Source organism: Eubalaena glacialis, chromosome 4, assembly GCF_028564815.1.
Source record: "Eubalaena glacialis isolate mEubGla1 chromosome 4, mEubGla1.1.hap2.+ XY, whole genome shotgun sequence".
In the NCBI taxonomy this organism is placed as follows: domain Eukaryota; kingdom Metazoa; phylum Chordata; class Mammalia; order Artiodactyla; family Balaenidae; genus Eubalaena; species Eubalaena glacialis.
Window position 1 is genome coordinate 182,541,125 of NC_083719.1, and position 14,764 is coordinate 182,555,888.

General features: G+C 58.5%; 1 protein-coding gene across 4 annotated transcripts in view; it reads left to right on the top strand.

Moving 5' to 3' along the window:
* RFX2 (regulatory factor X2) overlaps nucleotides 1–14,764 on the top strand; it is a 96,412-nt gene extending 81,648 nt beyond the window's left edge. For all 4 annotated transcript variants that reach the window (XM_061190641.1, XM_061190644.1, XM_061190642.1 and 1 more), the window contains 10 exons: nucleotides 1,562–1,677; nucleotides 2,589–2,707; nucleotides 3,023–3,135; nucleotides 3,461–3,615; nucleotides 4,822–4,919; nucleotides 5,850–5,999; nucleotides 6,674–6,882; nucleotides 11,050–11,203; nucleotides 12,188–12,230; nucleotides 12,725–14,764. In XM_061190641.1, coding sequence (XP_061046624.1) covers nucleotides 1,562–1,677; nucleotides 2,589–2,707; nucleotides 3,023–3,135; nucleotides 3,461–3,615; nucleotides 4,822–4,919; nucleotides 5,850–5,999; nucleotides 6,674–6,882; nucleotides 11,050–11,203; nucleotides 12,188–12,230; nucleotides 12,725–12,840 — 1,273 coding nt within the window. In that variant the 3' untranslated portion in view covers nucleotides 12,841–14,764. The remainder of the gene's footprint in view (nucleotides 1–1,561; nucleotides 1,678–2,588; nucleotides 2,708–3,022; nucleotides 3,136–3,460; nucleotides 3,616–4,821; nucleotides 4,920–5,849; nucleotides 6,000–6,673; nucleotides 6,883–11,049; nucleotides 11,204–12,187; nucleotides 12,231–12,724) is intronic.

Here is a 14,764-nt window from a genome sequence, read left to right on the forward strand (position 1 = left end):
TCTGATGGCTGGAAAGGCCTGGTCATTTTCTGGAATGTTCTCTTCTCTGCCTCACAGACCTACTCATCTTTTAAGGCAGGGGTCAGCACACTTTTTCTGTAAAGGGCCAGAGAGCACATATCTTCAGCTTTGCAGGCAGACACTGTCTGTGGAGACCCTTCAGCTCTGCCCGTGTAGCGTGAAAGCCGCCACAGACCAGGTGTAAAGGAACAGGTGTGGCCATGTGGCCATCAAACTTAATTTTCAAAACAAGGGGCAGAAATGGCCCTCTGCAGCCCTAGTTGGAGACACCCGGTTCAGGGTCCTACTCGAATACCAGCTCCTTGGCCCATTCCAGTCACCCCTCTGCCCACCTCTGTCCCCGGCCCCTCTCCGGGGTCCATTCTGCTCCAGGGCAGGGATGCACCCCACTCCCTTCCACGTGGCACCTTCGTGCCTCAGCTGAGCTGCGTGGCTGACACCCCATTTTAGCTGCTCTAAGGGGTCCCAGTGACTCCCAACCGCATGGCCGATCACGGGAGTTAGAGGTCGCAGGAGAGAGCCTGGAACATTCTCCGGGACCAGGAGTCCATCCTGTACCTGATCATCCACAGACAAGGACTCTGTAGCTTCCGTTGTGGGGTTCGGGCCACAGGCTTGTGCCATTGGCACTTAGAGCCACCCACCCCCCCAAAGTCAGGTGGTCCACATACCTCTGAGCGGCGTCCTCCCTCCTCCCAGTGAGCCTGGCCCTACATCCCACAGGAGAGGGTGCTCCCAGCTCAGGCTGTGTCCCTCCCACCCATCCCACCTGGCAGCATCCCTCAGGACTCAAGCAAGTCATCCCAGGAAGCCCTTCTCTGTTACGTTTCTCAGTTTGCTGCCTGGACAGGCTGTCCGCTGCTTTCTGGCTCAGGGCAAAACAAAAGTCTCAGAATGTGCTTTGAGATCACATAATAGCAAGACGTTTGGGACTCTATGTAAAGAAGTTCACTTGTCTTCTAAGAGAGAAGTGTTAAAATATATACATATAATAGCAACCGGGTGTCCATCAGCAGATGAATGGATAAACAAATGTGGTCCATCCATACAGTGGAGTGGTACTCAGCCTTCAAAAGGAAGGAGGTTCTGACACCTGCTACAACATGGATGAACCCAGAGGACGTGATGCTCAGTGAGAGAAGCCAGACACAAAAGGACAAATACTGTCTGATTCCACTTATGTGAGGCCCCTAGAGGAGTCACATCCACAGAGACAGGCAGTAGATGGTGGGGGTCAGGGGCTGGGGGAGGGGAAGGGGGGGGTCCGTGTTTCATGGGGACAGAGTTTCAGTTTGGGAAGATGAGAAAGTTCTGGAGATGATGGTGGGGATGGTTGCCCGACGATGTGAATGTATTTAATGCCACCGAGCTGTGCACTTCAAAGTACCATTTTAATGGTAAATGTGTTTTCTGTTTGACCACAAGTTTTAGAAAATTACACGCACGCCCCAAACCGAACCCTGCTCCGTCCTCCGCTCCTTGGGCCCCTTCTGGGCAGCGCTGTTAGGGCCTCACGGTGGCACACGTGTTCCCTGCCCAGGTACCGGCCAGCCCAGAAGACGGACAGCCTTGGGGAGAGCGGCTCGCACGGCAGCCTGCACGGCACACCGGAACAGGCCATGGCTGCCCAGAGCCAACACCACCAGCAGTACATCGGTGAGGCCTCCACCCCGGCGCAGGGCCTGCTGGCAAGGCTCCGGGGCCACTCGGCACCGCGGGGGCTGGGTTTCGGCACCAGCAGCATCTACAGGGATGCTTTAGACAGTTTTCTTGTATACCACCTTTTCAATTACGTAGAAAGTTCGAGATACACCTTCTTTGTGGAATCCCTGAGACTATAGAATAATCAGCATGTTCCTCCCAAATTAATTGCTATTAATCCAAAAATAATGGATTAAAGTGACCATCACAAAAATAAGTAAATAAGGGGCATTCCCTGGTGGTCCAGTGGTTCGGACTCGGTGCTTCCACCGCAGGAGGCACAGGTTTGATCCCTGATCGGGGAACTAAGGTCCCACAAGCCGCGTGGCTCGGCCAAAAAATTAAAATATAGAATGTACTAAACTGAAAAAAAATAAGTAAAATGAAATGCCGATCGGAAAGAAGACTGGATGTACTTTCAGCTGAGCCGGGCCCCTCCCTGGGAGAGTCCCTCCCCAGCTGGCAGCGTCCCTGCCCCGGAGTGACGGGATATGCTAAAGACATGGGTGGCCTCCGTGTACTTTAGTGTATCTTTGAGCCCCGACTGAACCCTCCCCTGTTAGGTCTTCTGGAGACGCTGTCACCCACCTGGGCGCCCCCAGCGCTGCGGGGATGGAGTGCGTGGTGTGTGCCAGGCCCGGGCCCTGTGCTTTGTGCGTCACCGGGAGCTGACGATGTTGTCCCCTCCCTGCACCTGAGAAAACCAAAGCTTAAGGGTTGTGCGGTGTGAGAGGAGCCAGAGCTGTCACGGGGTCACCAACACATCCGGCCGGTGTCCCCAGCCCGTGGGCCTGCCCGCCGGCTCCTCCTGTGTGCCCTCCCAGCCCTGCTGACCTGCCCCCGCGTTTCCCCCCCCCCCGCCCCAGATGTGTCCCACGTCTTCCCGGAGTTCCCGGCACCCGACCTGGGCAGTGTCCTGCTGCAGGAGAACATCACGCTGCACGACATCAAGGCCCTTCAGCTGGCCTACCGGCGGCACTGCGAGGTGACTGCCCCACGAACCCCGAGCCCAGGCCCTGGGGACTCCAGTGGGTGCCTTGTTCAGCTGCGCGAGGCCAGCGCCAGAGCATCACTGGGTGTCCCCGCGGGTGACAGGGAGCAGACAGGACTGGCCCCCCCTCCCTCTGGCCAAGGAGTGGATGGAATCTTCCTTCGTTCACTCCCATCCCCTCTCGTGGTCTCTCTGGGTTTGGAAAGACCCCGCTGCAGCCCGTATCCTGGCCGCTTGCTTGGCATGTTCTGATGGCAGACACGTGGTGTGAGCACAGCGGTGTGTTTATCCAGCCGTGTTTATTCCTAGGCCACTTTAGATGTCGTGATGAACCTCCAGTTCCACTACGTTGAGAAGCTGTGGCTTTCCTTCTGGAATTCTAAAGCCTCCTCCAGCGACGGCCCTGCCTCTCTACCTGCCAGGTACTGCCCGTCAGCCCCCAGACAGGCCTCTTGTCTCACGGGGCCTGCGTTTGCCCTGCAGACCGTCTCCTGCTGACACCCACAAATGCACCAGCTTTCCAAGAATCAGCGCTCAGACCCCCTCACGCACGTGTGGTCTTTCCTCTGACTTGGTGTGCGACTCGTGTGGCATGTCCCCTTGTTCGGCACGAGGATCTCAGGGGTGACCACGGGGCAGGGAGCTTGCCTGCACCAGGTGGTCCTGTAGCCTCCCTCGGCTTATCCCGCGAGAGCAGGCCCCGGGCCGACGGCTCACCTGTGTCCCCCGTGACCCTGCCCGCCGCAGGGACGAGGAGCCGGAGGGCGCCGTCCTCCCCAAGGACAAGCTGGTATCTTTGTGCAAGTGCGACCCCGTGCTCCGGTGGATGAGGACCTGCGACCACATCCTGTACCAGGCGCTGGTGGAGATCCTCATCCCGGACGTGCTGCGGCCCGTGCCCAGTAAGCGCCCCTCCCCACACCCCCGCCCGCGACCTCCCCAGAGGAGGCTCCCAGAGCGGAGGCCAACCGAGGTCGCGGGACAGCCTCGGGGGGCGGGCTGAGTCGGGTTCTAACCCGCTTCCCCGGCTGATCTGACGCTGAGCTCGGCTTCCTCCCAGCACTGTGAGTCTGCAGCATGAAGGGGTGGATTCTTCAGACCTTCTCCAGATTCCAGCGGCCTTGACTGAGGAAGGGAGAGAAAAGGAGATGGTGGCCCTTGATGGCTACACCCGTCTGGGGCTGATGCGGGCCGTGGGGACCCTCCCAGGGCCTCTGCCCCCACCCGCCCTTGTGGCCTCCGGAGGCGGTGACAACGCCCGCCACCAGGGGGCGCCCGCCTGCAGGCCTCCTACATAGGGGCTGTCCCTCGGGCCCCCAGGACCCTGAGGGCGGGAGTCCCGACCCCGTGAGGGCGAGGGGGCCCGGCGCTGAGCCTCGCTCTTCCCGCGACTGCCTGTAAACATCCGTGCCTGTTAGCGCTGGGGAACCTCCGTCTTTTTGATGATCTGGTCTGCTGCTTTTTTTTGCCAGAAAATGGGAAACAGCAAAACCGTTGCAGTTCTCCTTTGGCCTTGCCTGCCTGGAAACTGTTCAGTGTAGTGTTCTTTTAGAGTCTCTGTGTATTAAGGTTTGCGATTGGGGTATATTTCCTTTTATAACACTAGGGGTGGTTTTCTTTTTTCAAAAAAATGTATTTCTTATTGCAAGCCATCTCAAAATAAATTTGGAAGTTGGTAGAATATGTTTACATGCATGTGTGTGTATCAGGGTCTCCCCCCTCCACTCAGCCCAATGACATCGGGGTGGGTCCGTCTCCGGGGGGCGATCCTGGGCACTGCGGCCCCATCCCCTCTATGCCAGGAGCCGCCCCAGTGTGACAACCATGATGTCCCCAAACATGGCCCAGTGTCCCCTGGGGTCAGGATCACCCCAGGTGAGAACTGCCAGCATAGACAGGTAGATGAGCAGAGATCAACGGCGCTGGGCTGGCCCTAGTTCCTAGTCAGCACCTCCGTCACTAAGTGCCCTAAGTTCTCACCATCTCTTCTCCTCTGTGTTGCTTGTTCTCGGCGGGTGGTCATTTCCACGGCATGTGCATCTCTTACACGTGAGCTGATTCTGACGGGCAAGACTGCCTTTCTCACAGTTAATACTTGTGTCCCCCAGGTACCCTGACACAGGCCATCCGCAATTTTGCCAAGAGCTTGGAAGGCTGGTTGACGAACGCCATGAGCGACTTCCCACAGCAGGTCATCCAGACCAAGGTAACAGTCGGGGTTGGGGTCTGGGCCTCCAGACCACGCTGGGGGGCGGGGGGAGGGCAGAGGCTACAGCCTGGGGCGCCCTCGGGCCCTGCTGTGCTGTGAAGGGAGGGGGCTCCTGTCCCTCTGCCCCCAGGGAACTTGAGGACCGCTGGGCCCCGGAGAAAGGGGGCTGCTCCTGTGTGTCCTGAGGGTAAGTGGTCCTTCCAGGAAGGCCCAGGGCTGCTGCTGGTGGAGGACAGGTGCTGGCTGGGAGCGCCCGGCAGAAGATGTCTTTGCTGGGATACTTTTGGGTTGATTCAGAGCAGATCGAATGTTTCTCTGCTCATCATAGGAGGGGGATTTAATATCCTTGTGGTCACCCTTATTGCTAGCGTCTTGGCTACAGATCAGAATGTAAAACATGGCCATCAGGCCTACTTGCGGAAAAGAGATGATCCCGTTCCCTTCTCGAGCGCATTCTTACGGCCTCACACAGGCGGGGCCAGATCTGGGCATCCCGTCTGCCTGCTCCCCACACCCTGGAATTGATTGGTTAGGCCAGTGAGTCTAAAACGTCGGGATGCTTAGGAATCGCCTGGGTAGCTGTTCAAAACTGCAGATTTCCAGGCCACACCCCACAACGTCTGATCCAGTGGTGCCTGGGAATGGGTATTTCTACCGTCCCTCCCAGAGAGCCAGAGGAATCCTAGAAGCCAGGGCCTGGCCATGCTGTCCTGAATTCTAACTCACCTACGCTGTGGCGTCTGCTGTAGATGCCTCTCCACGCGTTGGTGATGCCCGTGTCCCTCACTGATTCTCGATTTTGGGGTCTCTGAGACTGTCTGGAGGGTGGGTCCCTCTCCCCTGCCAGAACAGCTCTCTCCCGCTCCCTCCACCGCCACGCCCCTGAGAAGAGAGACAGGCTTACCCTCCCATCTTCCTGGGCCCCAGGTCGGCGTGGTTGGCGCCTTCGCGCAGACCCTGCGGCGCTACACGTCACTCAACCACCTGGCACAGGCGGCCCGGGCCGTGCTGCAGAACACCGCGCAGATCAGCCAGATGCTCAGCGACCTCAACCGCGTGGACTTCGCCAACGTGCAGGTGACTCTCCTGCGCGCCTCCCCGCGGCCTGGGACCGGGGCACGCGCACCCTGCTTCCACCCGCTAGAAAAATGCGCAGACCCACCAAACTCAGCCTACCGCAAAACCGGCACCACACCGGGCCCGGCCCACGCTTCTGTTGCATGAAAAGGGTCGGGGTTGAAGCGCCCACAGTCCTCGGGGACCCCCAGGCTCCACTCCGTGATCGTCCCCCTGGCCTCCAGGCTCTGGGACGACACCTTGGTCCATTTTCATTAAAAATTGGCCTTCCCACTGCCATGTTCAGGGCTCTCTCCTCTGGGCTTAGGAAAGTGCAGCCGCCGTCAGGGGAGTCCTGCTGCTGTGTTTACGTCTAGCGTAGGCCCTGAGTTTATCCACCGAATAAACAAAAACACACACACAGAGGAGTGGCCACTTAGAAATAACACAACGCGAAGACGTGGTACAGCCTGGGCCTAGGATGCAGGAGCCTGGATTTAGGCCCTTGGAAGTCGGGCAGGTTCCCTCTGGATGGCCATCCGTCTCTGCCCCACGAAGCGGGTGCCAAGCTCACAGTTGGAAAAGGTCGAGAGCAGCAGGTGTCTGTGCCTGTGTGTGTCCGGCCTAGGGCCGCGCCCGGGAGATGTCGCTGTCCCTCCGTCCTGACCCAGCCCGCGCCTGCCCGCGCCCTACAGGAGCAGGCCTCATGGGTGTGCCAGTGCGAGGAGGGCGTGGTGCAGCGTCTGGAGCAGGACTTCAAGCTGACCCTGCAGCAGCAGAGCTCCCTGGACCAGTGGGCCAGCTGGCTGGACAACGTAGTCACCCAGGTGCTGAAGCAGCACGCGGGCAGCCCCAGCTTCCCGAAGGCTGCCCGGCAGTTCCTGCTGAAATGGTCCTTCTACAGGTAAGTGTGCCCTTGATCTCCCAGAGAGCTCCAGGGTGGGTGGGGGGAGGCCAAGGCCCACAGACGCAGACCAGCCTGTGGGCCTCACTCCTGGGGGCTCCCGGGGGCAGGCCCAGAGCCCCCCTGGGGCCTAAAACTGGGTTACAAAGGCTTCTGCAGACAGAAACCGTCATCTCGGGCCTGCCTGCTGGAGAGACATGGCAGCTCAAGCACGAGCCTTTGTTTCTGCCCCTAGAGCATCCCCACAGAGTGAGGTAAAGGAAGAGTCTAGAGAGAACAGGAGCTCAGGTGGTGGCAGGTGGGAGATGAGAACCAGGTGGGGAATCGCGGTGCGAGGGGCCAGCTAAGACAGCAACCAAGAAAACAGGATGCAACATGAGCCTTTATCCCCTCACTGCCACCTGCAAGCAGAGGGCAGGGACGGGCGTCGGCTCCCCACGGGATGGTCCTGGGTGAGGGTTAGGTGGACATGTTTTAAAATGATGTATGTAACTGTATTATAGTGAATTAGGGGTGTGTGTGTGTGTGTGTGTGAATGTAAGGAGGTTTATTTCAGGGAACGGGCAGGCGTGATCGCGGGGCCAGCACGTCCAAAGTCCGTAGCAGGGGCTGGCGGGCTGGACGCTCAAGCGGGGGAGCAGACGCCGCCGTCCGCAGGCGGGGACCCCTTCCTCCTCAGGGAAACCGCAGTTTTGCTCCCAAGGCCCCTCTGCTGGCTAGGTGAGGCCCACCCCCAGTGTGGAGGCTGAGCTTCTCCACCTCAAGTCGAAGGATGGTGGACGGGAACCATGGCGACGCCTAGACTAATGTTTGACTGAATCACTGCCCATCACCGACACAGAAAACTAACCGTCACAGAAAGTAAACGTGAGAGAGAAAAACATATGGAGAGAGAAGAAAGAATGTGGGAAAGAGAACCCATGAAAGAAGACCAAGAGAGGAAGAAAAAGACATGAAAGGATCCAGCCCGGCAGTTTACTCTCCAGCTGATAGGAGCGGTGCAGTCAGGGTCCCGAGGGAAAGCTGTTCCCACGCCGCACTTCTCCCCTGGGCGAACAGGAGCGGGGAACCCTGCCTGGCTGCAGGAGGACCCGGCCCAGAAGACGTGGGCTGTGCTCACCCAGAGAAGCCCTGCGGTGGCGTTCTGGTCCCAATCAGCGATAAACCCTTGGAAATGGAGCGTTTTGTTAAACGGAGGCAGTTAACCAGGAAGACGGTCAGCTGTTCTCTGCCCGCAGGCCGTGCAGGACAGCCCGTCAGCCAGCTGTGGCCCAGGGCTCAGGTCGCCGTCCCCCTGGCTGTGCAGATGAATGTTATTGGCGCGAGGCCAGGCCCACTCGTTTACAGATCCTTAGCAGCGTTGAGCAGTGGCGAGCAAAAGACTATTTACTGTCTGGCTCTTATCGGAGAGTTTCCTGACCCCTCGGCCGGCTGTGGCCCAGTCACTCCCTGTCCCCAGCGCCGTCCTCATGCTCTGCCCTGGCCTCCTGGCCTCAGGGCCTCTGCACTGCCCTCCCCTGCCTGGAACATCCTTCCCCAGGGAGCCCTGTGGCCCGATCATCCTCAGAGAAGCCTGCAGACCTCCCGAGTGAAGTAGCGTTCCCCTTCTCGTCCTCTGTCCCCTGCGCCTGGATTTTCTTCCATTGCCTGTCACCCTGTTCTCTGTTGGCTTGTCTGTTGCCCGTCTCCTCGACGATCACCCGTGTCTCCTCAAGAGCCGGGACGTCGCCCTTGTTCCCTGCTGCTCCTCAGCCTCCGAATGTTGAGTGATGAATGAACAAGAAAGGGATTGTAAGCCTGATTGACCACGTGGCTCGGCTGTGGACTTACGCCCCATCACCACAGAGGGAACAGGATTTAGTCAAAAAGTGCGATAAAGCAACGCTGGGGTGATGGGGGAGGAATGGAGTCGGTGGCTGCAGAGAAAACTGGTGGGGACTCAGACCCCGCCCCCGTGGCCGGAAGTCGTGACCTGAGGAATCAGGACCCGCAGGGTGAGCCCGTGACTTACACCGCAGAGATGAGAACCCAGCTGAGGCTTGAAAGCGGCCGCGGCCTCCGTGAGAGGGGGCTGCTTTTCTCTGTGACGACGGAGGCCCCACCTGCCTCCAGCTTGTTGAGTTTGAGGGACTTGTCTACGTAGCGTCCACCAGCAAATGGACAGCAGTGGGCAGAGGCCGGGTAAGCTGACGGCCAGGCTCGAGTCCGGCTTCTCCCAGTGGAGTTTCACTGATGTTCCCACCGCAGGAAGTTGCGAGCCCATTTGGAGAACCCAAAACAGACCAAGGTGACCATGGAGACGGTTCAGAAAAGCCTCTCGAGCCAAAGCTTCAAACCAGACGCTGAGGCTTGGGGGGTGCCGGGTACCAGCGCCCGATCCAGGGGGACCTTCAGGGAAGGGTGCCGGGTGCCCCCCTGGGTGGGCACAGAGTGGGAGGGTGACTCGAAGCATTCGGGCCTGGGGTCTCCTGTTAGTACAGCAGCACAGACCATATTTGAACACTTTGAAATGCAAGCAGCTTCGTTCCAGGCCTGTGTTATCGGCAGCAACATGAAAACCAAGCACCGCTTCCAGGCGTGGGGAAAGGAGGGTGGGAGGGGGTGAGGGGCCCCTTCCCAGGGACCCGTGGTCTGTGTTCACTCGCTTACCTTTAGGGGGTCAGCCATACAGAGCCAAAGGAGCTTCTGAGCAGAAAACACATCCCGAACCCCGAGCCTGTTCCCTGTGCCCACGTACGCGGCCTTTGTGTTCGTTCCTTGTGAACGTTCTTCAGGTGACCTTTGCTTCCTAAAGTGCTCATTTGGACACAGGCAGGCACCACCCGGGTCCCCTCCTTGGTTGCCCTTCCAGGGCATCTCGAAGCCACAGCCGGCTGGAGCCAGCTCTCCTTTTCCACTGCTGAACCAAAATGCCGTCAGAGCGTGTCTGCACACTGGCCTGGGAAGATGCAAGAAGAATCAAGTAAACTGAGTTGTTGTCGGCTGTCTTTGCTGACTCGCCCGCACGCCCCATTGCTAACACGCAAGCAGCAGCAGTTTCAACCTGTTAAAAGATAAACTGAGGCTCGTTAAATTTTCAGAAGATTCTTTGAGGGACTTCCCTGGTGACGCAGCGGTTGAGAATCCACCTGCCAATGCAGGGGACACGGGTTCAAGCCCTGCTCCGGGAAGATCCCACAGGCCGCGGAGCACCTAAGCCCATGCGCCACAACTACTGAGCCCGCGCACCACAACTACTGAAGCCCGCGTGCCTAGAGCCCGTGCTCCGCAACAAGAGAAGCCACCTCAGTGAGAAGCCTGAGCACCGACTGCAACGAAGACCCAACGCAGCCAAAAATAAATAAATAAATAAAAAGATCCTTTGAGCAAACATCGCTTTGAAAGCCAAAGTGGTTAACAGCCTCCCCGGACAGGAGCAGGGGGAGAGGTGTTTACACAGAAGGAAATGATTTGATGGCTGCAGCTTGGGTGCTCTGACTGATCCGCCCGGGTTCTGGATGCTTGGACTCCAGGGCGGCAGGGCCACCCCGGGGCGACACCCCGTGTTTCCTCTCCTGTCTTGTCCCTTCCTGTTTCTTTTCTCGCTACCACAGCGATTATAGGTCACTGAGAGTAGGTGAGTTCTGAGCTGGAGCGTCCAGGAGTTTGGGGCCACGTGGCAGATGCACTTATAGGCCAGGGTTTTTGGTCGGGTACCACGTTACATGATTCCTTTAGATCAGCGCTCGCTTTCTCCGGAAAGAGTCAGATAGATAGATCTTTTTGAGGGATAAAGTTTTCCAGGCACACAGCACATCAACGACAGGCACAGCCAATAAAACTATGGACGCTGCAGTGTGAATTTCAGGTACTTTCCATGTGTCGTGAAATACAATTCTTTTGACCTTTTTTGCCAACCATTCAGAACTGTAAAAACCATTCTTGGCTGGCAGGCTGGATCTGGTCTGGCTTGGGCCGCAGTTTGCCAGCCCCTGCTTTGGATGAAAGAGGCAAAGGCACCCTGAACTTAAATCTCGTTTTTAGGCGCCTAAAACTGCTGGCTAAGGATGGGGAGGATGGGAAAGGCCGCGGGGTGGTCTGGGAGGCTGGCAGGCCCCTCGCAGGCCGGCTCGGGGCTGGAGGGGAGCCTGGCGTCCCGGAGGTGCCAGCCCGTGTCTGCCGCCTCAGCTCCATGGTGATCCGCGACCTCACGCTGCGCAGCGCCGCCAGCTTCGGCTCCTTCCACCTCATCCGGCTGCTCTACGACGAGTACATGTTCTACCTGGTGGAGCACCGCGTCGCCGAGGCCACTGGGGAGACGCCCATTGCCGTGATGGGAGAGGTGAGCGCCCCGGGATGAGAGGGCCGGCCTCGGGGCCCAAGAGAACACACTCGTGGGGGCGGGCGGCGGGTGGGAAAAAGCTCGCCTGCCCAAGCAGGACAGACCCTGGCTCCTCTGTCCCCTACTCAGGTGACCCGGGCAGGATTTCCGCCTCATTGTGGTAAAATACACAGAACGTAAAATTTACCTTTTTAACCATCTCAGAGGAAACAATTCAGTGGCATTTAGTATATTCACAGCGTTGTGAAACCACCACCTATCTTGTTCATTCCATCACCCCAAAAGAAAACCCCACCGCCTTGGCAGTAATCCCCCCAGCCCCTGGCAACAGTGAATCCACTCTCTGTCTCTGTGGATCTGCCTGTTCTGGACGTTTCCCATCAATGGAATCACACCCTGTGTGTCCTTCTGTGTCTGGCTTCTCTCACTGAGCATCGTGTTCTCAAGGTCCGTCCACGTGGTAGCGAGTGTCGGTGCTTCTGTCCTTCTTATGGCTAGATACTGTTTGATTGCACAGATATGCACCACCTTGCTGATCTGTTGATAGATAGGCTGTTTCCACCTTTTGGCTGGTGTGAATAGTGCTGCTGTGAGCATTCACGTACACAATTTGTTTGAACACCTGTTTCCATTCTTTGGGGTATAGACCGAGGAGCAGAATTGCTGGGTCATGACAGGGTTGTTTCAAGGAAGAAATGAGGCGACACTTGTAGAGCTTTTAGTACGTGATAAGCCCGTGATAAACAGCGGCTGTTCCTTCACTGACCACTCAGAGGCCACAGCCCTCCAGCGGCTCCCAGGCAGGGCCCTGGGAAGTGTTAGAGGGGCCACACCCAGACACCCAGCAGCCTCAGGGCCCTTCTCACGGCAGAAGCCCTCTCACTTACAAAGCGAAAGCCCGATTCCACTGTGGCCGAGGACATTGCTAACCTTCCCCGGCACCTGCTCTGCTGAGGGCCCTCACTCCGGGCTTCTCTCTTTCAGTTCAACGATCTTGCCTCCCTGTCGCTGACACTGCTCGACAAAGGTGGGTGTGTCTGGGCTTTCCCTCCTGTCCTGGGCCTGGTGGCGATCAGGGCGGCCCCTGGGGCGGGGACACTGGGCAGCAGCCCACTGGGGGCTCAGAGCAGAGGCCCTGCCCCTCCTGCTGGATTACGTTTAGTCCTGCTCCCTGGGTCCCTGCACACCAGGCCCCTCAGCGCAAGGCCACGGACAGGACTGGTGCCGGGGCAGGGGCTGGCGGGGTGAGGGCCTCCTGCGGCCATGTCCAGAGGGGGAGCAGGGCAGGCGGGCCAGAAAGCGCCCCGCCCGGGGGCCCATCCCCTGCCCCACGGAGGTAGGGGGACCCAACCACCAAGGGCGACACTGCCAGGAGCGCGGCCCAGGCACGTGGGCATTGGTCGTGGGGAGGAAGGCCTCCAGGTTGACTGGGTCAACCCAGGCCCAGGCTGAGGCAGTGCCCTGCCCTGGCCCCTTCGCGCCCCGTGAAGACGTGCCCCGCGCCCCACCCCGCCTCCACAGATGACCTCAGCGAGGACCGTGGAGGCAGCGAGGCCCGCTCGGAGGCCCGAGGCCGGGGTGAGCCCCTGGTGAAGCGGGAGCGTGGCGACCCCAACCACCCGCTGCAGGGCGTCTAGCTGGGCCGCGCCGCCCCAGCTCCGGGTCCCAGAGCTCCGCTGTGGTAGTGCCTCCTGGACAAAGTGACCTTTACTCTGAGTGCCGGGGCCCCTGGGCCAGGGCGCCCTTAAAGGACACGCTCTCCCTCAAGAGGAAAACCGTTGCAACCACGGCCGAAGCTCAGATGGGGCGCCCAGACCCCTTTTCCTTCTTCTGACTGTTCTTTCCCCCACTGCGAACATCTGCCTCCAGAGCTGGAAGGGGCTGTGCTGAGCGAGTCGCTACCTCCACTTTGGGCATCTCCCCCTGCCAGCTGGTTCCGATTTTCACCCTGATTTGAAAAAACTCCGGCGGGTCCCGGGGAGGAAGGGATGTCCCGCAGCTGTCGGGCAGCGCCAAGATGGCCATGTCCCTGCAGCCCCCCTCAGACCCTGCAGTGGGGAGAGGCCATCTCGGTCCTCGCCCTGTGGCCTCCTGCCCTGCCGGCCGCCAGGCGCCCCGTCTCTAGACCCCAAGGGGATCAGAGGCAGCCACCAATCGCCGCGTCCCCGGACGGCGCGCAGCCCACGGCCCCACGCGGCTCAAAGGACAAGTCACCGAGGCAGGCCCGCTCATGCCAAGACATGGTGAGGCCTTTCAGAATCAAAGCCAGAAGCTTGATCAGCAACCAGAAGGACTGGGGATCTGTCCAGGTTCACAGCCAACGTCAGGTTAAACTGTCAGGTCTGGAATGAGCTTGTTCCAAGGGGGCCGGGAGCTCACGGTCTCCACCGCGCCTTCCGAGGGCAGCCATTCTGCCAAGTCTGTGCACGAACAGCCGTGCCTGAGCCCCGCTCCACAGAACCTTCCAGAACGTTTGCCTTTGAAGTAGCGATCCCAGAGCACTGTGACCCCAGCAGGTCCTCTCTTGAACTGCTCAGGGTCCAAACTCTTCTCTGGGGACAAACGAATCCCAAGGGCTGTCCCAGCCCTGACCTCGAAACTCTCCGGATCTGTGTTCCTCATAACATGTTGCACCAGTAAGCTCTGTGCCAGAGTTCCGCCCCCGAAGCAGCTGCAAAGAAGACAGACAAATCTCTGGTCTAAGAAACATCGGCTTCTCAAATGCAATAATTTCTCCTTTTGGAAATATGTTCATACCAATAGTTTTGTGCTCTAATTGTTATTAGAACGTTCCTTATGAATGTGTATATCGCAGTATATTCAGTCCCCCATGTTGTTTTCTCATTCATGCAGAAGGTACTAATGTAAACTCACGAGGCCTTTAAAAACCCTACTTCTCGACAAGCAAGAGCGCTGTGCATCCCTGGACCCTGCAGGTGCCCGGGGAGAGCAGCAGGGAAGGACGAGAAATCTCATTTAAGAAACCAAAAGCCCGTCGTGATCACAACGTGCGTGTGGTCTTAAAGTTGCAGACTCAGATGAACTCAGACAGAAAGAATGTCTTTAAAGCTACATCTCCTTTCCTGGGAGACGGTCAAGCTCACGGCTCCTGGATTGTGACGCCTGCCTTTTCTTCCACGTTTCTGCCTTACGCTCTGTCTAGTCCTTTGCCGGATTCCGCGAGGAGGAATATAAATGACAGTAAAGACACCAGCCTTCCGAGCCCGTTCTCGTTTTCCGTTGCAATAAACACACTGAACGTGCCCGTTGTGGGTCACAATCTACACTCCAGCCTTTGCCCTGCCGCCCCCTCCAGTGGCCTTGGAGGATGCAGCCCTCCCTCCCACAGTCCCCTGGCCCTGGCACAGCCAGCCTGGCCAGACCTGGGCCACACGAGCCCAGGAAGGGAGGGCAGTGGTGCTTTCCTCCGGCTCTCTGGGGAATGTTCCAGAAGGAGCATTTAGCAAGGCCAGAGAGGGCAAGAAAACAACTCTCAGCCCAGGATGGGCGAGACTGTTTGTAAACAGACTAAACTGGTTCAGAGACGCAGAATAAATCCAC